At 42.8% G+C, this 22,889-nt stretch overlaps 1 protein-coding gene across 1 annotated transcript in view; it reads left to right on the top strand.

The window, feature by feature from the left end:
• Positions 1 to 914: 914 nt before the first annotated feature.
• Positions 915 to 22,889, top strand: part of LOC311098823 (myosin heavy chain, fast skeletal muscle-like) — a gene marked incomplete at both ends in the record, with an annotated part of 28,806 nt that continues 6,831 nt past the window's right edge. Inside the window, 37 exons of the mRNA XM_084139393.1 lie at positions 915 to 1,130; positions 1,504 to 1,650; positions 2,509 to 2,665; positions 3,113 to 3,140; positions 3,399 to 3,507; positions 3,615 to 3,707; positions 3,879 to 3,939; positions 4,109 to 4,207; positions 4,840 to 4,943; positions 5,340 to 5,478; positions 5,666 to 5,784; positions 5,958 to 6,107; positions 6,202 to 6,372; positions 6,597 to 6,900; positions 8,530 to 8,594; positions 9,615 to 9,702; positions 9,812 to 9,929; positions 10,089 to 10,212; positions 10,469 to 10,605; positions 11,269 to 11,524; positions 11,729 to 11,971; positions 12,317 to 12,493; positions 12,592 to 12,737; positions 12,883 to 12,973; positions 13,254 to 13,643; positions 13,765 to 13,891; positions 14,065 to 14,183; positions 14,329 to 14,525; positions 14,650 to 14,833; positions 14,962 to 15,127; positions 15,433 to 15,557; positions 15,729 to 16,037; positions 16,249 to 16,452; positions 16,556 to 16,681; positions 16,831 to 17,001; positions 19,164 to 19,268; positions 19,354 to 19,449. Coding sequence (XP_083995519.1) covers positions 915 to 1,130; positions 1,504 to 1,650; positions 2,509 to 2,665; positions 3,113 to 3,140; positions 3,399 to 3,507; positions 3,615 to 3,707; positions 3,879 to 3,939; positions 4,109 to 4,207; positions 4,840 to 4,943; positions 5,340 to 5,478; positions 5,666 to 5,784; positions 5,958 to 6,107; positions 6,202 to 6,372; positions 6,597 to 6,900; positions 8,530 to 8,594; positions 9,615 to 9,702; positions 9,812 to 9,929; positions 10,089 to 10,212; positions 10,469 to 10,605; positions 11,269 to 11,524; positions 11,729 to 11,971; positions 12,317 to 12,493; positions 12,592 to 12,737; positions 12,883 to 12,973; positions 13,254 to 13,643; positions 13,765 to 13,891; positions 14,065 to 14,183; positions 14,329 to 14,525; positions 14,650 to 14,833; positions 14,962 to 15,127; positions 15,433 to 15,557; positions 15,729 to 16,037; positions 16,249 to 16,452; positions 16,556 to 16,681; positions 16,831 to 17,001; positions 19,164 to 19,268; positions 19,354 to 19,449 — 5,661 coding nt within the window. The remainder of the gene's footprint in view (positions 1,131 to 1,503; positions 1,651 to 2,508; positions 2,666 to 3,112; positions 3,141 to 3,398; positions 3,508 to 3,614; positions 3,708 to 3,878; positions 3,940 to 4,108; positions 4,208 to 4,839; positions 4,944 to 5,339; positions 5,479 to 5,665; positions 5,785 to 5,957; positions 6,108 to 6,201; positions 6,373 to 6,596; positions 6,901 to 8,529; positions 8,595 to 9,614; positions 9,703 to 9,811; positions 9,930 to 10,088; positions 10,213 to 10,468; positions 10,606 to 11,268; positions 11,525 to 11,728; positions 11,972 to 12,316; positions 12,494 to 12,591; positions 12,738 to 12,882; positions 12,974 to 13,253; positions 13,644 to 13,764; positions 13,892 to 14,064; positions 14,184 to 14,328; positions 14,526 to 14,649; positions 14,834 to 14,961; positions 15,128 to 15,432; positions 15,558 to 15,728; positions 16,038 to 16,248; positions 16,453 to 16,555; positions 16,682 to 16,830; positions 17,002 to 19,163; positions 19,269 to 19,353; positions 19,450 to 22,889) is intronic.

Genomic DNA, 22,889 nt, shown 5'->3' with positions numbered 1-22,889 from the left:
GACATTCCTGCAGTAGGATACCTGACGCTCCTTAATTAAAGTCTCAAAATAGCCTAGCACATATCAATGGTTAAATAATGAGTGTGGTGCTCCTGGAAGTGGGTGGGGCTAGTGAGACACAGAAATACAGAAGTCTCTCATCCAATCCATTTCCTTCACCAGAGTGGTCCATAATTAACTTTTGCTTGGTTGGCACTTTCAACCAGATATAAGGAGGCTGAGGCCCCGGCATCCACAAGCCAGATACCTTCTTCCTCTGTGGTAAGACTCGCTACCTCCTAAAATCTGTACATTTGTCTCATCTTTGCGCTCAGCATCTGAGGCAGTAGCTAACTGCACTGTCTGAATTGAGTTTTGCATAAAAAATGTTTTTTGCCTGTCTCTTGTAAGATTTGACAATATGCAATGAAGTGGCATTGATAAAAATGTTTTTTTTTTACTTAAAATGTACGGTCAAAAATGGGGCTCCTGCACTTGTTTGTAAATTGAGGGGATGGTCTAGAATGTAACTGGGTTTTCAGGGGTATTAATTTGAATTCTCGACAGAATGTCTAGTAAAGTGAGTTGCCACAATGAAAATGAAAGTTACCAGTTGCACCTGTAGTTGAATTGGATATGGCTGTAATGATTTGGGTTTAATTGATGCCATTCAAAATGTCTTCTAGCCCTTCGGAGGCTAAATAATAAGACGTGTGCATATTCACAACACCCTAATGTTTCACAGGGTCCTCCAAGAAGTACAAATTCATCTGTAGGAGGGGAAAAAGAAGGTGAGACATGGTTTGAGTCTTCATATAAAAATTACGAAAATATTCTGTGAGGGATACCGCTCATCTAACTCTGTTGACTGTGGACGAAGCACCACAGAGTCAATCATGTTTCTTGTTTCATCTCTTTCCTAGTGATCCGTCACCATGAGTACGGACGCAGAGATGAAAATCTACGGCAAGGCTGCCATATACCTCCGTAAACCTGAGAGGGAGAGGATTGAGGCACAAGCCGCACCCTTTGATTCAAAGAACGCCTGCTATGTGACAGATGTCAAGGAGTTGTACCTAAAGGGTTTGATCACTGGAAGGAAAGAGGGAAAGTGTACTGTGACAGTCACAAATCCTGACGGGACTAAGCAGGTAAGCCTGATCTGCAAAGTAATCAAGTTAATGTTTGTGTAATTACTCTATTCCTTGAAAAAAATCATAAAAACTATTAAAAAACCAAACAATGTGAAATCAGTAACAAAAGATAGATTAGCATTTTTTTGTTTTTTTGTAAGCAGAATAAAACCTTCAAGCACACCATTTTTCTTACTGCTTTTTAAAAATGTATGGCATTATTGATATTGATTAGTCAAGAATAACCATGTATGTGTCAATGGGTGATAACAGGGTAGTTGGATTAAATGGCGGTATGCATGTTTTAAAAGATTGAACTAATTAATGAGCAAAAAGCATTCAGTCACGTCCAGTTTGAGCTGTGTGTAATGTAGATTTCTGACTGTTTCAGGAAGGAAAAGAGTTCAAAGAAGCAGACATCTACCAGATGAACCCCCCTAAGTACGACAAGATTGAGGACATGGCCATGATGACCTACCTGAATGAAGCCTCTGTGTTGTATAACCTCAAAGAGCGTTATGCAGCATGGATGATCTATGTAAGAAACCTGCATAAACATACACTCACATACACTCACATAAGAAACACATACATACAGTGAGCTCCAAAGGTATTGGGACAGTGAAATTATACAATGACTATGAGGTTAAAGTGCAGACTGTCAGCTTTAATTTGAGGGTATTTTCATCCATATCGGGTGAACCGTTTAGAAATTACAGCACTTTTTGTACATAGTCCCCCTAAAATTTAGGGGACCAAAAGTATCGGGACAAATTCCCTTATTAAAGCAGTAAAAGGTGTAGTATTTGGTCCCATATTCATCGCACGCAATGACTACATCAAGCTTGTGACTCTACAAAGTTGTTGGATGCATTTTCTGTTTGTTTTGGTTATGTTTCAGATTACTTTGTGCCCAATAGAAATCGATGGTAAATAATGTATTGTGTCATTTTGGAGTCACTTTTATTGTAAATAGGAATATAATATGTTTCTAAACACTTAATGTGGATGCTACCATGATGACGGATAATCTTGAATAAATCGTGAATAATGATGAGTGAGAAAGTTACAGACGCACAAATATCGTACCCCCACATAAAACGCTAACCTTGCCTGTTATTGTAAAGGTGAGAGGTTAGCATGTCTTGTGGGTATGATAAATTGACAGTCTGCACTTTAACCTCATTGTCATTGTATCATTTCAAATCCAAAGTGCTGGAGTACAGAGTCAAAACAACAAAACATTTGTCACTGTCCCAATCCGTTTGGAACTCACTGTAAATGAAGGGCAGAACACAGCAGCCCAGTATACCAAAGTACACCCACATCCTCACATAAATCCAGGTAAAAGTCTGATTTACTAATCCCCTAATTTAATTGAATCCCTTTCATCCAGACCTACTCTGGGCTCTTCTGTGCCACGGTGAACCCCTACAAGTGGCTCCCCGTGTACGACGAAGAGGTTGTCAACGCCTACAGAGGGAAGAAGAGGATGGAGGCTCCACCCCATATCTTCTCCGTCTCTGACAACGCCTTTCAGTTCATGATGATTGGTACGAGCTCTCATGGATGGATGGATGGATGGATGGATGGATGGATGGATGGATGGATGGATGGATGGATGGATGGATGGATGCATTGATGGATGGATGGATGCATTGATGGATGGATGGATGCATTGATGGATGGATGGATGAATGAATGAATGAATGGATGAATGAATGGATGGATGGATGGATGGATGGATGGATGGATGGATGGATGGATGGATGGATGGATGGATGGATGGATGGATGGATGGATGGATGAATGAATGGATGAATGGATGGAGGGAATCTACTGTTTTCTCATCTAGGTTAGAACAGTTTGCTGGGAATTTCTGATTTCATTAGCCTCCAATGGAAAATGTTCCAAAATTAAATTCATGATGATGCTATGAATGCAATCATGTACCCATGATGTTGCTTGAGTATAATAAACATGATGTTTTTTGGTTCCAGATAAGGAGAACCAGTCCGTCCTGATTACGTAAGTTATTTACTATCATGTCAATTGAGAAGGTGTTTCTATTGTAATATGTTGGGTCACTGGGTGTTATAAAATACATGACATTATGAATGGATAAGGCTATGCATAATAATGAGTCGATGAGTGGGAATATTTTTTAATTATTTACTTATGTTAGAAAACAGGCCAACAGTGTATTTTTCAATGCTATTTCGTAGTGAAAGCCAAATCTGACACAATCTGTGAGTAAAACCCCTCGATCTCTGTCATATTATCCAGTGGAGAATCCGGTGCAGGAAAGACTGTCAACACCAAGCGTGTCATCCAGTACTTCGCCACCATTGCAGTGTCTGGTGCCAAGAAGGAAGTAGACCCAAGCAAAATGCAGGTAGGTTGTGCATTTTTAACACATTTCAGTTCGGTGGGCTGTGTAAACTTTTATTTTCCAGAAAAGTGTTTACCAGTTTCTAAGCAACTTGTGTTTGTCTCAATCAGGGGTCTCTTGAGGATCAGATCATTGCAGCTAACCCTCTGCTGGAGTCTTATGGTAATGCCAAGACAGTGAGGAACGACAACTCGTCTCGCTTTGTAAGTATGAAGGGCATACTGTGGAAGTGACCTTATATTGGGGGAAAAACATTTCAGTAGTTCCTTATAGTTATATAAATAGATGTCCAACAAACTAACATTTCAAGGGGTCTATCAAAGTAAATATAATTATTTTGTATACATATTTCTAACCCCCATGCTCTACTATAGGGTAAATTCATCAGGATTCACTTCCAAGCAGGCAAACTGGCTAAAGCTGACATTGAGACCTGTAAGTTGGTTTTGATAGTTTCTCAATGCTTTCCTTAATTCACTGAATATTTTTCGGAGATCATATAATCAAATGTAATGTTCTCACTCTCTCTCCCCTTTTCCTGCTCTCTCTCGCTCTCGCTCTCTCACACTCTCTGTCTCACTCGATCTCTATCTCTCTCTCTCAGACCTGCTGGAGAAGTCCAGAGTGTCCTTCCAGCTGCCCGATGAGAGAGGCTACCACATCTTCTACCAGATGATGACAGGCCACAAACCTGAGCTAGTTGGTAAGGCAAAGTAGAGGTTGAGGTGAAATGATTCCCAGCTCTATCTGGGAAATCAACATTATGCGAAAATGGCGCGTTTCTGTGTTTTGTAGTAAAAAATATAGAGAAAATGTTTCCAATGACATCAACAACCAATTAGTAGACAATTAGTAGGTTCAAATCACATGATGCACATCGATGATGTCATTGGAAAACCTTTTCTTCCGCTCTTTTTAAAAACATAACAAACAGCCATTTTCTTTTATGTTGACGTTGGAGCTTTATTTTATTTTTTATATCATGTTGAGGAAGGAGGATTCTGACATGATGAATATGAAGATGAACAATTTAGAAACGTCTCTTAGAAAGTTCATAGTCCACACTATTAATACTATTACAATGAGTACATCCAAGGTAACAAGGCACCTAGACATGGGTCCGGTCTTTAAATATCCTTTATGGGAAAGATCTATCAAGTAATGCACTGTGATGCACTACTCCAGGAGGCTCAGTCCAGTCTGTTGATGCTATTTATTATATACTACATGTATCCTTGAGTCCATCTACTGAGTAAAGGAGGGAGAGATACCGTAAAGGTAGGACAGTGGAATTCTACAAGACTTAAATGACAAGCCGTTCTCCGTTGTCCACAGAAATGACGCTCATCACCACCAACCCCTACGACTACCCCATGATCAGCCAGGGTCAGATCACTGTGGCCAGCATCAACGACAAGGAAGAGCTGGATGCCACAGACGTGAGTCATACAAAGGGTTAACCAAACTCTAGATATGGAATGGGTAGGACCACCATACACACTGAATGCACTGTGCAATTCTAACTTGTGGCAGCTGGGCACCTTTGTGTTAGTTAGGCATGTGTCTCAAGGCAGTCGTCATGCCTCCACACTTCACCTTTAGGTACATGTAAGACATGCACAAGAGAGTGCCACTAAGTGCCTTGTGGAACTGTGTAAAACTCATTTTGTGGTGCGACATACTAGTGTGCTGGCCAAAAGTAATCATGTGGAACAGAGTAGCCAGTCAAATCTATCCATCCCATTTGTTCTGGAGTGAGCACAGAACTGTAGTGTATTGTAACTGAGCAAACTACCGTTCAGTTCATCACTGTTGTACTTCCTCTCTAATGCCAGGATGCCATTACAATCCTGGGCTTCACTAATGATGAGAAGATGTCTATCTACAAGCTGACAGGAGCTGTAATGCACCATGGAAACTTGAAATTCAAGCAGAAGCAGCGTGAGGAGCAGGCCGAACCAGACGGCACAGAGGGTGAGTCCCACTCATAGATATACAACATGTAAAGCATTAGTCCTATTCCTAAACATAGAGATAGGATACGTTAGACAGACAGTACCACATGAAAGTCAGGCAGGAGATACAAACTATTTTGTCAGTGTAACATCAGAAACAAGCGATCTTGTGTGCCTGAGTCTGTTGATGTTGGTTCTCTCTCCAGTGGCTGATAAAATCGGCTACCTGCTGGGCCTGAACTCAGCTGAGTTGCTGAAATGTCTGTGCTACCCCAGAGTGAAGGTTGGCAACGAGTATGTGACCAAGGGACAGACTGTGCCTCAGGTAAGGTGAAACACAGCATCTACCATTTTCTGAGCACCGGAATTCTTTTGGGGAGGAGAACGTTGCCTTTTTTTTCAATAGTAGGCCTAATGTTGTTTTTCCCAAGCGCTTATCACCTTATCACTATATTTGGTCAATAACTCATGTATTAATTTGAGGTATTATCATTGCAGGTTTATAACGCAGTCATGGCTCTGGCCAAGTCCATCTATGAGAGGATGTTCTTGTGGATGGTCATCCGTATCAACGAGATGTTGGACACCAAGAATCCAAGGCAGTTCTATATTGGTGTGCTCGACATTGCCGGTTTTGAGATCTTTGATGTGAGTATGAGACCAGAACAAGACAATTAGTTGTGATTGAGAGGGATTACAGCCTTGTACGATGAAATTAGCCTTTTTGAAAATCCTTCAACAGTACAACAGCATGGAGCAGCTGTGCATCAACTTCACCAATGAGAAACTGCAACAGTTTTTCAACCACACCATGTTCGTCCTCGAGCAAGAGGAGTACAAGAAGGAGGGAATCGTCTGGGCCTTCATTGACTTCGGCATGGACTTGGCTGCCTGCATTGAGCTTATTGAGAAGGTAAGCTGTCTGTGAGGATTATAATGGATCACAACAGCAAAGCTCATAGGGAGCGATATGTGATATATTATCACAGTGGTACAACGTATCTGACGGTTAAGAACTCAAAATGTCTCCTATTATGTGACCCTGAAGGAATAGCATCCTATATTACCATGTTTGATAAAGGAATAAATGTGGTCCTAAATGTAAATGTAACTCATTTGATATCTCTTTTCATAAAGCCATTGGGCATCTTCTCCATCCTTGAAGAGGAGTGCATGTTCCCCAAGGCTTCAGACACTACCTTCAAGAACAAGCTGAACGACCAGCATCTTGGCAAAACCAAGGCGTTTGAGAAGCCAAAGCCTGCCAAAGGCAAGGCAGAGGCCCACTTCTCTCTCGTACACTATGCCGGCACTGTGGACTACAACATCACTGGCTGGCTAGAGAAGAACAAGGACCCCCTGAACGATTCAGTTATTCTGATGTACGGGAAGGCCTCAGTCAAACTGTTGGCTGCTCTGTACCCTGCTGCCCCACCTGAGGGTAAGACCAGCATCACGTCAAAAGATTTAACCAAGCAGTAGTTACAAGTCAGACCCACATTTTCTTTAAAGGATTACTTCAGGATTTTCGCAATGATACCATTTATGTACTTCCCCAGAGTCAGATGAACTCGTGGATACCATTTTTATGTCTCTGTGTCCAGTATGAAGGAAGTTAGTTATGTTTATTATCTATCCTGCTGCCTAGTCACTTTACCCCTACCTGTAGACCCAGTCGGTATTAGATAGAACGTCACCGCCCCACCCGCCTGTGGGGAAAACAACCTGTCGTTACCTAGGTTACCCCATTGGCTCAAAGCAAATACTTGGCCTTTTTCAAAGGCAATTTTCTTTTTGTCTTCTTGTTTTAGTCAATTACAAAACTACATGTATGCAAAGTACAACAAGTTTAAAGATTACTTTTCAACACTGCCTGTGTTCTCACTACTTCAAATAACTTAATATTGTCCCTCCGTTTCATGACGGTGCTAGAAGCCACGTGAGTGAGTGAGCGCTAGCTAGCTACCAACCGGAACATTTAGCTAGCCAGGTCCAACAACACAAACAAACGGACTACACAGCTACAAGTAGTGAGTGGCGTTACAAAACAGACTACCCTATAACAAGTTAAATGTCTTACCGGTGAATAAATGTTTTCCACACACATAGCTTCGTGTAGCCTACTTGGACATCAGGTTCCCACTCTTCCACGCCGAATAGCCTGAAGTCGCAGGCTCTATTTCCCTATGTAGGAGCGTTGTGAACCATAGGTCGGGATGTTTGACCTGGTTACATGTACAACAACACAGGAGCTTTTCTGTATAACCAACAAATATCTTACACTGGGATGGGAAAGAATGTTTGTTTTCCCCAATTTGTTGGTGTGGTCGAGGGGGAATTCAATATTATCATGTTTATATTGACTCTGACTACATCACCAGGCGGTAAACTAGTTAATAGACCAATAAGAAAAAGAGTTTCAAACCTCTCTGCCAATAGCAGCTAGTTTTCAGTTTTCCTCTCCCCATTCAGACCACTCCCAGATAGTCCTAGCTAAATTCTTGCTTCAGAAATTGCTCTTTACTAAGGAGCCATTTTTGTTCCTTTTTGACCATTTTAACTGAAAACAATCACAGTAAGGTACTTAATTGTTACCCAGAAATTATTTGATATTGAGATAAAAACGGTTCAACTTTACAGAACCCTGAACAGCTTCTACCCCCAAGCCATACGACTACTAAATAGTTAACCAAAGCTACCCAGACTATCTGCACGGAACCTCTTATGACTCATCACATACGCTGCTGTCTATCCTGTTGCCTAGTCACTTTACCCCTACCTATATGTACATATCTACCTCAATGACCTTGTACCCCTGCACATCGACTTGGTACCACGTGTATATAGCCAAGTTATTGTTAGTCATTGTGGATTTATTCCTCGTGTTATAATTGTTTCTATATTTTTCTCTCTGCATTGTTGAGAAGGGCCTGTGAATGAGCATTTCACTGTTAGTCTACACCTGTTGTTTACCAAGCTTGTGACAAATACTCATTGGCAGCATTTGCATTAAGATAAGTGTGTTTATCGCGTTCATAGTTATCTTTTACTTTCCCCCATATTTTAACAGATACAACCAAGAAAGGAGGCAAGAAGAAGGGTGGTTCCATGCAGACTGTGTCCTCCCAGTTCAGGGTGAGCTTTTAAAATGTGTTTATTCAGTCCTTCAAAAGGTGGGCACATTTTACATTTATGTCATTTAGCAGACGCTCTTATCCAGAGCGACTTACAGTTAGTGAGTGCATACATTCTTATTTTTGTTTATAGATATATTTTTAATACTGGCCCCTGTGGGAATCGAACCCACAACCCTGGCGTTGCAAACGCCATGCTCTACCAACTGAGCTACATCCCTGCCGGCCATTCCCTCCCCTACCCTGGACAAATTGTGCGCCGCCCCATGGGTCTCCCGGTCGCAGCCATTTACAACAGAGCCTGGATTCGAACCAGGATCTCTAGTGGCACAGCTAGCACTGCGATGCAGTGCCTTAGACCACTGCACCACTCGGGAGACAGTGAAATGCCCAGTACATCACTGGGGCCAAGCTTCCTGCCACCCAGGACCTCTATACCAGGCGGTGTCAGAGGAAGGCCCTAAAAATTGTCAAAGACCCCAGCCACCCTAGTAATAGAATGTTCTCTCTGCTACCGCACGGCAAGCGGAACCGGAGCGCCAAGTCTAGATCCAAAAGGCTCCTTAACAGCTTCTACCCCCAGGCCATAAGACTCCTGAACAATTAATAAAATGGCCACCCGCACTATCTGCATAAACCCCCCCCCACCCTCTTTTACGCTGCTGCTACTCTCTGTTTATTATCTATGCGTAGTCACTTTAACTCTACCTACATGTACAAATTACCTGGACTAACCTGTACCCCGCACATTGACTCGGTACCGGTACTCCCTGTATATAGCCTCGGTACCTCGTTATTGTTATTTTATTGTGTTACTTTTTTTTTTTTTTTTTTTTACTTTTGTTTATTTGGTAAATATTTTCTTAACTCTATTTTCTTAAAACTGCATTGTTGGTTAAGGGGATTGTAAGTAAGCATTTCACTGTAAGGTCTACACCTGTTGTATTCGGCGCATGTGACAAATTTGATTTGATTTGATAATGAATGATGTCTGAGAGAATGGTTTGTAACCCTCTAACAGGAGAACTTGGGCAAGCTGATGACCAACTTGAGGAGCACTCATCCTCACTTTGTGCGCTGCCTGATCCCCAACGAGTCAAAGACTCCGGGTAAATATTGAGTTAAATATTATCTTATCAGTACAGTATCAGTAACCTTAACGACCCGAATCTTTAACCTGTTTATGAGTATTAAAAGAGACTTGGTTTGTTTTACCAGGTCTGATGCAGAACTTCCTGGTTATCCACCAGCTCAGGTGTAATGGTGTTCTAGAAGGTATCAGGATCTGCAGAAAGGGCTTCCCCAGCAGAATCATCTATGCTGACTTCAAGCAGAGGTACACACACACACACACACACACACACACACACACACACACACACACACACACACCTGCTCCAAGGGTTTTCCCAGCATCAGAATAGGCTTACCGTTCACGTAATATAACCAACCTATTACAACTTGACATTATGTTAAAAAATGTCTCCTCATTCAGGTATAAAGTACTGAACGCCAGTGTCATCCCCGAGGGCCAGTTCATGGATAACAAGAAGGCTTCTGAGAAGCTGCTTGGGTCCATTGATATAAATCACGAGGATTACAAGTTCGGACACACCAAGGTCAGTCAAATACCCCCAGCCATGGCTGACATCAAAACACAACTTCAATCATTTAAACCCCGATTTAACTAATGGAAAAGGTGGAAAAACATTGGACCGCTTTTTCTTTATTTGTTGTCAAACATTACAAATATAGAAGAGAAACTAAACTTGTTGTTCAAATCAATCTAGTGGTGTTGTTCCCCTCTTTTGATTCAACCATTTCTCTCTGTCACCATCTGACTGTGGTTCCATTGACCATGTTTACCTGTGTCAGGTGTTCTTCAAAGCCGGTCTGCTGGGTGTCCTGGAGGAGATGAGAGATGAGAAGCTGGCCACTCTGGTCGGCATGGTCCAGGCTCTCAGCCGTGGATTCCTCATGAGGAGAGAGTTCACCAAGATGATGGAGAGGAGGTGAGGAATAGTAGACATTTTGGCAAAGCTTTCTGTCAACCACCTGTATCTAAATCATTATGATAACATACTGTATATGCTGTGAGTTGTTCACAAGGAGAAAAGTATGTTTGGAAAGCTGTTCAATTGTCCTTTAAATTTGGGATATTAAAGCATTCATTTTTTAAGAATACAAAATGCCTCAAGAGCTTAGCATAACCTGTCATTCCTTGCATTGAGAGCGCTTTCTATGAATTTAAGAGAGGTTACATTTAAATTTAAATAAAATGAAAAAACATTTACTGGAAAAACCTTGCAGATGCGAAGTTTGCACCGTAATTCTATTACCAATCTCCCTTACGGTAAAATCGCCCGGATTTCTATTCTGTTAACTAACTTTGTATCAGCACAGTTCTTCCTGTGAATGTGTTTTTGTAAAAGTAGTCCTTGTGCATAGAGTATGGTTTGTTAAACTTTGAAATCAATGGTTTTTGTTTGGTATACATTTTAAAGTGAAAAGCCTTCCATTCACCGTGGAATTGCCTGGTTACATTTCTCTAGTCTCATTCCTCAGCTGTATACCAAAAGTTGGACAGGGCTCTGTTTTGTTATTTTTTGACTCCCAGAATGTAGCTTTATTAAGGATGTCACTCACCATACCGCCCTATCCTTTCTGTCAACCAGAGATTCCATCTTCTCCATCCAGTACAACATCCGCTCATTCATGAATGTGAAAACCTGGCCATGGATGAAGTTGTACTTCAAGATCAAGCCCCTGCTACAGAGCGCTGAGACGGAGAAGGAGCTGGCCAACATGAAGGAGAACTATGAGAAGATGAAGACGGACCTAGCCAAGGCACTGGCCACGAAGAAGCAGTTGGAGGAGAAGATGGTGTCCCTGGTGCAGGAGAGGGCAGACCTGTCGCTCCAAGTCGCATCTGTGAGTGACCTACGACCCTCATAAGGGAACATTTACACACACACACACACACACGAACACACTGTGAAGTATGTGGCTAACTCACATTTTTACAGCCCATGTTATAAATATATTTCATGAATGTATATTGATTTGCTATGAGCTCTGACTAAATGAAGTCTATATTTTGAGGCGGCTGATTATTTTCTCCTGTTCTGAAACCAGGAATCAGAGAATCTGAACGATGCTGAGGAAAGGTGTGAGGGGCTCATCAAGAGCAAGATCCAGCTGGAGGCCAAACTCAAAGAGACGACTGAGAGGCTGGAGGATGAGGAGGAGATGAATGCTGAGTTGACTGCCAAGAAGAGGAAGCTGGAGGATGAGTGCTCTGAGCTGAAGAAGGACATTGATGACTTGGAGCTCACCCTGGCCAAAGTGGAGAAGGAGAAGCACGCCACTGAAAACAAGGTCTTGTGTTTTACCAGAGACAGTCTAACCAAACAATAATCAAAACATATCTCAACAGAAATGGAATTCCAGTTGTATTGTGGGTGCAGGAAAATTTTAGACACAAATTTATGGAATTACAGTTGCGGAGTACTCCCCACATTCATTGCATGTTCTGTTCCCCCTCATTTATGACCTCCAATCAGTACACTGGCATGGTGTACACTGCCATCTAGTGTTGAATATATAGTAGAGTACTTGTTGACACATTTCTAATCTAAATGAAGTGAATGCAATATCTATCAAACTAAATCTCTCCTTTATGATGAAGTGACCAAAGACTAATTTTGTTGTGGCCGTTTTCAGGTTAAAAACCTGACAGAGGAGATGGCATCTATGGATGAGAGTGTTGCCAAGCTGACCAAGGAGAAGAAAGCCCTCCAAGAGGCCCACCAGCAGACACTGGACGACCTGCAGTCAGAGGAGGACAAAGTCAACACTCTGACCAAGGCCAAGACCAAGCTGGAACAGCAAGTGGACGACGTGAGTGGAGTTTGACATTTTGCCCATGATAGTATATAAAATGAAATTATCTTCAGTTGTTTAGATTTGAACATTATCTGTGTGTTTTTATCATATAGCTTGAAGGTTCTCTGGAGCAAGAGAAGAAGCTCCGTATGGACCTTGAGAGATCCAAGAGAAAGCTGGAGGGAGATCTGAAACTGGCCCAGGAGTCCATAATGGACCTGGAGAATGACAAGCAGCAAGCTGATGAGAAAATCAAGAAGTAAACACAAACAAATGACGACGGCATTAGCTGCCATTTTGATCTAAATAATGGTTGTTCTTGACTAATTTTCACGTGATTCTTAACAGCAAACTGAAATGGTATGATACTCTCTCTCTGCAATCTACGTGTTTGTGTTTCTTAGAAAGGAGTTTGAGACCACCCAGCTCCTCAGCAAGGTTGAGGATGAGCAGTCTCTGGGAGCTCAGCTGCAGAAGAAGATCAAGGAACTCCAGGTACAGTACAGGATCTAAGCTTTCAGTTCCTGAAAACAATTATTCTGGTAGCACACATTTTTTCCTGGTGGCTTCTGATGGCTCAGTAGGATGGAAGATGGTGCTTTATACTGGTGCTTCTTACCATTGTAAAGATGGTGGTTCTTACCGTTGTGGTTTTGGTTCCTGCATGGGACACTGTCTACGTAATATATTAGTGGAACTGGCTTTTTATGAACACATTCATTTGTTTCAACTGCATTGTAGTGTTCATCCCCCCTGCTCCTGCCCCCTGTTCTAGGCCCGTATCGAGGAGCTGGAGGAGGAAATTGAGGCTGAGCGTGCTGCCAGGGCTAAGGTTGAGAAGCAGAGGGCCGATCTCTCCAGGGAACTTGAGGAGATCAGCGAGAGGCTGGAGGAGGCCGGAGGCGCCACTGCTGCTCAGATTGAGATGAACAAGAAGCGTGAGGCTGAGTTCCAGAAGCTGCGTCGTGATCTTGAAGAGTCCACCCTGCAGCATGAGGCCACAGCCGCCGCTCTGCGCAAGAAGCAGGCCGACAGTGTGGCTGAGCTCGGGGAGCAGATCGACAACCTGCAGCGCGTCAAGCAGAAGCTGGAGAAGGAGAAGAGTGAGTACAAGATGGAGATTGATGACCTCTCCAGCAACATGGAGGCCGTCGCCAAGGCTAAGGTGAGTAGTGATGTTTTGTTCAAGCAGTGTTGAGTAGGGTCAACTATATTACCATTCAAGTGAACTGAAGTTGACAGGAGTCCCATATATGAAGTAATGATGGAACATGTTTCACTAACAGGGCAATCTGGAGAAGATGTGCCGTACTCTTGAGGACCAGTTGAGTGAGCTCAAGACTAAGACTGATGAAAATGCTCGCCAGATCAACGACATCAGTGGACAGAGGGCCAGACTCCTGACAGAAAATGGTACAATCATCAAACAACAACAACATGTATTGGGGGCTATATCCAGACAGTCCAGTCCACATAGTTTCTACTGTACTATTCACCACCTAACATTGCCCTACGATACCTAAAAATACATTTTCAATCTGAGAGGTCAGAGACCCCATTAACAAGAGGTCCCTCTTTCCCTACAGGTGAGTTTGGCCGCCAGCTGGAGGAGAAGGAAGCCCTGGTGTCTCAGCTGACCAGAGGAAAACAGGCCTTCACCCAACAGGTTGAGGAGCTGAAGAGGCAGATTGAGGAGGAGGTCAAGGTAAGGAACCCAAAATGGATACCACCGACCAAAGAGTTTAGAGCCATTTCTTCATATAGACGGTGACTACGCCACCCTCAGAGACTTTTGCTGTTATTTGTTTTACTATCTCTCTAATCTCTCTCGTTGTCTTTCTATTTCACAGGCAAAAAATGCACTGGCCCACGGTGTCCAGTCGGCCCGCCATGACTGTGACCTCCTCAGAGAGCAGTTTGAGGAGGAGCAGGAGGCCAAGGTAGAGCTGCAACGTGGCATGTCCAAGGCGAACAGCGAGGTGGCTCAGTGGAGGACTAAGTATGAAACTGATGCCATCCAGCGCACAGAGGAGCTGGAGGAGGCCAAGTGAGTCACACGCAACAGAAAAAACTCAAATATAGGGTGTGGATGGTGAGGCTTGTAGGGGGCTGAAACATGTTTTTACGTCCATATATATTGTAACATTTCTACAACTTCTGTCGTCCAAAAGGAAGAAACTGGCCCAGCGTCTGCAGGAGGCTGAGGAGACCATTGAGGCGACAAACTCCAAGTGCGCCTCCCTGGAGAAGACCAAGCAGAGGCTGCAGGGAGAGGTGGAGGACCTCATGATTGACGTTGAGAGAGCCAATGCAATGGCCGCCAACCTAGACAAGAAGCAGAGGAACTTTGACAAGGTGAAAACCTCACCCTAGGTTTACATTTTCTGTCTGCTATATGATCAATTGTAGTATAATGGTACCATATTTCTGATTCAAAACTCTTCATCAATCACTTCTAATGAAAATCCCATGCATTTCCTTAGGTTCTGGCAGAGTGGAAGCAGAAGTATGAGGAGGGTCAGGCTGAGCTGGAAGGAGCTCAGAAGGAGGCTCGCTCTATGAGCACTGAACTCTTCAAGATGAAGAACTCCTACGAGGAGGCTCTGGATCATCTGGAGACTCTGAAGCGAGAGAACAAGAACCTGCAACGTGAGCATTTAACGGCAGATCTATTTGGCAGATCTATTAGGGTTTTGAAAATGGAGAGAACTGTAATCATCAAAATTATTACACTACTTTAGAACAGTATAAAATATACTTTTTTGAACTAATAATCGGTATTCCTTTGAAAAACCCAAGGAAGCGGGGGCAATTAGATTTGCAAGACCATATGAACTACAGATTAAATAATTAATTAATTAATTAATTATCATTCAATGTCAACTTGAGTGCATTGGCGATATCCACTGAAAATCTCCCAAGTCTAAACTGCACCGGTGTGTGTGTGTGTGCAGAGGAGATCTCTGACCTGACTGAGCAGATCGGAGAGACTGGCAAGAGCATCCATGAGCTGGAGAAGGCCAAGAAGACCGTGGAGACCGAGAAGTCTGAGATCCAGACCGCTCTGGAGGAGGCTGAGGTACAAACTACAGCTGTTTGATGGGAAAAGCAGTATAACACTAGTCAATGCCAGCTTCAGTCCAATGCTCCCTGTATTGGTGTTTATTGTAGTCGTACACATTTAATTCCTTGTGTTATACACATCCAAATGTATTGAACACAATTCACCCGACCGCTTCTCTTTGTCCAGGGAACACTGGAGCACGAGGAATCCAAGATTCTGCGTGTGCAGCTGGAGCTGAACCAGATCAAAGGTGAGGTGGACAGGAAGCTGGCTGAGAAGGACGAGGAGATTGAGCAGATCAAGCGGAACAGCCAGAGGGTGGTTGACTCCATGCAGAGCACCCTGGACTCTGAGATCAGGAGCAGGAATGACGCCCTGAGGGTGAAGAAGAAGATGGAGGGAGACCTGAACGAGATGGAGGTCCAGCTGAGCCACTCCAACAGGCAGGCCGCTGAGGCTCAGAAACAGCTGAGGAACGTCCAGGGACAGCTCAAGGTAAAGGGACTGGGACATCAGGCTCATAAAACTAAACATGGGGATCGATTTGTTTGTGAAACTGTAGCAAATAATAGAACAGAGGAATTAACTAATATACTGTAGAAAAGGTAGGGATAATGGGGAAATTCTTACCAATTAACATTTCTATCACCCATCCTATCGACTCTACTTCCACAAGTCCTAATGAACCTGTCATTGTGAACCCCAGGATGCCCAATTGCACCTTGATGACGCTGTCCGCGCCTCAGATGATATGAAGGAGCAGGTAGCCATGGTGGAGCGCAGGAACGGTCTGATGGTGGCTGAAATTGAGGAGCTGAGAGTTGCTCTGGAGCAGACAGAGAGAGGCCGCAAAGTGGCTGAGACTGAGCTGGTAGACGCCAGCGAGCGCGTTGGACTGCTGCACTCGCAGGTAGGGGTCAAAAGCCACTTCTAATTAAACTCAACCAAGCATGCAGTTTCTGCCTTGTAAGTTCTCTTGAGATTCAAACAAATTGTCTTGTTTCCTCCTCCAGAACACCAGCCTTCTGAACACCAAGAAGAAGCTGGAGTCTGACCTGGTGCAGGTGCAGGGAGAAGTGGAGGACATCGTCCAGGAGGCTAGGAATGCAGAGGAGAAGGCCAAGAAGGCCATCACTGACGTGAGTCCTTATGATCTATTGAATTACATCCACTCGATTTGTCAACAAGGGCCAATGGTAGCTGGGCTTGTTTACCACAAAAATATATATCAGCGGAACGTTATGATTGGTGCCAATTGGTGGATAAATTAAACAAACTACCATTCCAGGCGGCCATGATGGCTGAGGAGCTGAAGAAGGAGCAGGACACCAGCTCTCACCTGGAGAGGATGAAGAAGAACCTGGAGGTCACAGTCAAGGACCTGCAGCACCGCCTGGATGAGGCTGAGAATCTGGCCATGAAGGGAGGCAAGAAGCAGCTCCAGAAACTGGAGTCCAGGGTGAGTTAACAGCAGGGTGGATTAGGGTGGATTAAGTCTTGCGTAGCTATACTTCGAAATCACGTTGTCGTTACACCTCCTTTGGAGGTCTGGATAATTTTGTATGAGCCGAAACGGCTAGAATGGTCCGCTGGAAGCTCCATTTTTATTGGATGTTACATTTCCAGAACCCTCCCCCCACATGAAGGAATTACAACTCCTTTGCTTGAACACTCTCTGCCCAAGCAAAGGCATTTGATTGTTTTGGCGTGTTGCGAGGCGTCACTGATTTACAACGGGTTTCCACACTTTTTTAGCTAATTTCTGTCATTTTCACCAGGCTTTCCGATTAGGGAAGCCTGGTTCTCAATGAGGTTAGGGTGGATTGAAAGACTGATTGCTGGAAATGTATTTGGTTATATACAGTGCATTCGGAAAGTATTCAGACCCCTTGACTTTTTCCACATTTTGTTACGTTACAGCCTTATTCTAAAATGGATAAAATTGTTGTTTTCCTCATCAATCTACACACAATACCCCACCTAATGACAAAGCAAAAACAGGTTTTTAGAAATGTTTGCTAATTTATTGAAAAAAAAATCTGAAATATCACATTTATGTAAGTATTCAGACCCTATACTCAGTACTTTGTTGAAGCACCTTTGGCAGCGATTACAGCCTTGAGTCTTCTTGGGAATGACGCTACAAGGTTGGCACACCTGTATTTGGGGATTTTCTCCCATTCTTCTCTGCAGATCCTCTCAAGCTCAGTCAGGTTGGATGGGGAGCGTCTCTGCGCAGCTATTTTCAGGTCTCTCCAGAGATGTTCAATCGGGTTCAAGTCTGGGCTCTGGCTGGGCCACTCAAGAACATTCAGAGAATTGTCCCGAAGCCACTCCTGCATTGTCTGTGTGCTTAGGGTTGTTGTCCTTTTGGAAGGTGAACCATCGCCCCAGTCTGAAGTCCAGAGCGCTCTGGAGCAGGTTTTCATCAAGGATCTCTCTGTACTTTGCTCCGTTCATCTTTCCCTCAATCCTGACTAGTCTCCCAGTCCCTGCCACTGAAAAACATCTCCACAGCATGATGCTGCTACCACCATGCTTCACCGTAGGGATGGTGCCAGGTTTCCTCCAAACGTGACGCTTGGCATTCATCAGACCAGAGAATCTTGTTTCTCATGGTCTGTGAGTCCTTTAGGTGCCTTTTGGCAAACTCCAAGCGGGCTGTCATGTGCCTTTTACTGAGGAGTGGCTTCCATCTGGCCACTCTACCATAAAGGCCTGATTGGTGGAGTGCTGCAGAGATGGTTGTTCTTCTGGAAGGTTCTTCCATCTCCACAGAGAAACTCTGGAGCTCTGTCAGAGTGACCATTGGGTTCTTTGTCACCTGCCTGACCAAGGCCCTTCTCCCCCGATTGCTCAGTTTGGCCGGGCGGCCAGCTTTTGGAACCACCAAGACTTCCTAACTTCTTCCATTTAAGAATGATGTAGGCCACTGTGTTCTTGGGGACCTTCAATGCTGCAGAAATGTTTTGGTACCCTTCCCCAGATCTGTGCCTCGACACAATCCTGTCTCAGAGCTCTACGGACAATTCCTTTGACCTCATGGCTTGGTTTTTGTTCTGACATGCACTGTCAACTGTGGGACCTTATATAGACAGGTGTGTGCCTTTCCAAATCATGTCCAATCAATTGAATTTACCACAGGTGGACTCCAATCAAGATGTAGAAACATCTCAAGGATAATCAATGGAAACACGATGCACCTGAGCTCAATTTCAAGTCTCATAGCAAAGGGTCTGAATACTTATGTAAATAAGGTATTTCTGTTTTGTTTTTTTATACATTTGCAAAGATTTCAAAAAAACAGTTTTTGCTTTGTCATTATGGGGTATTGTGTGTAGATTGATGAGGAAAAACATTTATTTAATCAATTTTAGAATAAGGCTGTAACATAACACTGTAAATGCACTGTAAAAATACACAGGAGCAATAAACCACCTAGATAATGAAAAGCTGTTATCATTACAGACCCCTTCAATTAAAATTGTACAATTACATAGGAACAGACAACAATTGTGCCTCCTTGACTGAGTAGAAGAATATACATCTGTTTTACAAAGATTTGTTACGTCTGATTTCACCCCCTCAAACAAATGCCTACGTTAATTTATTTCACAAAAGGTGCGTGAGCTGGAGACTGAGGTGGAGGCAGAGCAGAGAAGAGGTGTAGACGCGGTCAAGGGAGTCCGCAAGTATGAACGCAGAGTCAAGGAGCTCACTTACCAGGTAAGAGAAATGCGTTCTTATCTACACACACTTGACACTAACACAGACAGGTTTTGTGTATAAAACTATTGATCTTCTCCCACAGACTGAGGAGGATAAGAAGAACGTTGTCAGACTTCAGGACCTGGTAGATAAGCTGCAGTTTAAAGTGAAGGCCTACAAGCGACAGGCTGAGGAAGCGGTGAGCCACATAGTCAAATACTCTCAAAGCATACATTCGAAAACATATTCTTTCCCTAGTAGACGTTACAAGTTGAAGTAAGTGTTGCTACTGCACATCAGCAAACAATGACTCAATTGATACTGCAAGTTGCTGAAGAAATGATGCACATTTCTGAGTGCCTACTATGCCTAGGCTATGTGCTCCCAACCTAAAGGAGGGGGACTGGTCCAGTGGTAGTGCTGCCACCCCTGGATCACATACAGTGCCTCTTATAAGATGTTCTTTCTTCTTGCGTTACAAAGTGGGATTGAATTTGATTTAAATTGTGATTTTTTTTTGTCACAAAATACTCCATAATTTCAAAGTGAAAAGAAAATATGGAATTGCGCTCAGTCAGAATTGTTTTATTTAAAATGTATGCCAAACAAAAACCATTGATTTCAAAGTTGAACAAAACCATACAACTCTATGCACAATTACTATTTTCAACAATTTACACAATAAATAAAAGTTACACATTTACTGGAAAAACTGATGCAAAGTTTGTAAGAGATTGATGGTAAAATGTCCATCAGTTTTAATCCGTTAAACTTTGTATAGTTCTTCCTGGGTCGTTCCATTTCATTTAAATAACCTTTTGACCCCTTTTGATTTGAACAAAACTTGCCATACATATTTGCCCATGGTAGAAGTGGTGAGAAAGTGCCTTTTCGGAACGGAATACCAAAACATTATGGCGATAGAGGTGCTCAAAGTTGACCCGTTTTGCATACCCCACACTACCATGAGACATCCATGTTTTCCTCACTGGTAAAGATAAACGGTTGAGTTTGATAACATTTAAAAGCTTACAAAAAGGGTTGTCAAACTGTTATATAATTGGATGGTGTATCAATACACCCAGCCACTTCAAAGATATAGGCATCTTTCCTAACTCAGTTGCTGGAGAGGAAGGAAACCGCTCAGGGATATCACCATGAGGCCAATGGTGATTTTAAAACAGTTACAGAGTTGAATGGTTGTGATATGAGAAAACTGAGGATGGCTCAACAACATTGTAGTTAATCCACTATACTAACCTAATTGACAGAGTGAAAAGAAGGAAGTCTGTACAGAATATACATATTCCTAAACCTTCATCCTGTTTGCAACAAAGGCACTAAAGTAACACTGCAAAAAATGTGGCAAAGGAATAGACATTTTGTCCGGAATAAAAAGCGTTAGGTTTGGGGCAAATCCAACACAACACATCACTGAGTATCACTCTCCATATTTTCAAGCATGATCGTGGCTGCATCATGATATTGGTATGCTTGTCATCGGCAAGGACTAATGAGTTTTTCAGAATAAAAAGAAATGGAATGGAGCGAAGCACAGGCAAAATAATAGAGGAAAAACCAGGTTCAGTCTGCTTTCCACCAGACACGAATTTACCTTTCAGCAAGACAACATAAAACATAAGGCCCAAGTCTACACTGGTGTTGCTTACCAAGAAGACAGTGAACCTTCCTGAGTGGCCTAGTTACAGTTTTCACATATATTTGCTTGAAAATCTATTGTGAGACTTGAAAATGGCTGTCTAGCAATGATCAACAACCAAATTGACAGAGCTTGAATAATTTTTTTAATAATAATGGGCAAATATTGCACAATCCAGATGTGCAAAACTCTCATAGACTTAGGCTACCCAAACAAACTCAAATTGTAATCGCTGCCAAATTTGTTTGTTTATAACATGTATTGACTCAGGGGGGGTGAATACTTATCTAGTCCAGATACAGTGTTTTATTTTTCAATAAATTCTTAAAAGATGTTCCATCAGATAATCAAATATATAATCATAAAAAAGTTAATTTACAAAACAAACCCAGAACGCAATTATGTCATTAATTTGGAATGGATAACATTGGTTCATCATCAACAATAATTCATATAATTTGCCAGTTTGATGTACAATTGATTAACACTTGCGTGATGATCCCTTCCAAAACAGTTTGCAGAATATTTCTCCGTAAACAAATGTAATGAGAAAGAAATAACAGCAGTTGAAAAATAAACCCAAAACCAACTCAAAATGGCTACCAGTTCAACAAAAAACATCCTCCATATGGTTTTGCATACGTTCCAGAGTATTTTGTGTAGATCGTTGACAGAAATAACATTTAAATCCATTTTAATCCCAATTTGTAAGACTATAAATGTCAAGAAATGCAAGGGGACATAGGCACTGTATTCCCCTGGAGGCAGTGGTTTGATCCCCTGTTCCACCACTCACTTTCTCTGCTGTATCGTCTATCTCCCTATATACATTGCTATCCTAAATTTGTCAATATATTATATGCAATATATATATATATACAGTGGGGAGAACAAGTATTTGATACACTGCCGATTTTGCAGGTTTTCCTACTTACAAAGCATGTAGAGGTCTTTAATTTTTATCATAGGTACACTTCAACTGTGAGAGACGGAATCTAAAACAAAGATCCAGAAAATCACATTGTATGATTTTTAAGTAATTCATTTACATTTTATTGCATGACATAAGTATTTGATCACCTACCAACCAGTAAGAATTCTGGCTCTCACAGACCTGTTAGTTTTTCTTTAAGAAGCCCTCCTGTTCTCCACTCATTACCTGTATTAATTGCACCGGTTTGAACTCGTTACCCGTATAAAAGACACCTGTCCACACACTCAATCAAACAGACTCCAACCTCTCCACAATGGCCAAGACCAGAGAGCTGTGTAAGGACATCAGGGATAAAATTGTAGACCTGCACAAGGCTGGGATGGGCTACAGGACAATAGGCAAGCAGCTTGGTGAGAAGCCAACAACTGTTGGCGCAATTATTAGAAAATGGAAGAAGTTCAAGATGACGGTCAATCACCCTCGGTCTGGGGCTCCATGCAAGATCTCACCTCGTGGGGCATCAATGATCATGAGGAAGGTGAGGGATCAGCCCAGAACTACACGGCAGGACCTGGTCAATGACCTGAAGAGAGCTGGGACCACAGTCTCAAAGAAAACCATTAGTAACACACTATGCCGTCATGGATTAAAATCCTGCAGCGCACGCAAGGTCCCCCTGCTCAAGCCAGCGCATGTCCAGGCCCGTCTGAAGTTTGCCAATGACCATCTGGATGATCCAGAGGAGGAATGGGAGAAGGTCATGTGGTCTGATGAGACAAAAATATAGCTTTTTGGTCTAAACTCCACTCGCCGTGTTTGGAGGAAGAAGAAGGATGAGTACAACCCCAATAACACCATCCCAACCATGAAGCATGGAGGTGGAAACATCATTCTTTGGGGATGCTTTTCTGCAAAGGGTACAGGACGACTGCACCGTATTGAGGGGAGGATGTATGGGGCCATGTATCGCGAGATCTTGGCCAACAACCTCCTTACCTCAGTAAGAGCATTGAAGATGGGTCGTGGCTGGGTCTCCCAGCATGAG

Source organism: Coregonus lavaretus (assembly GCF_964263955.1).
Source record: "Coregonus lavaretus genome assembly, chromosome: 23".
In the NCBI taxonomy this organism is placed as follows: Eukaryota; Metazoa; Chordata; class Actinopteri; order Salmoniformes; family Salmonidae; genus Coregonus; species Coregonus lavaretus.
Note: the sequence above shows the minus strand (reverse complement) of the source record. Positions and strands in the feature narration are given on the sequence as shown.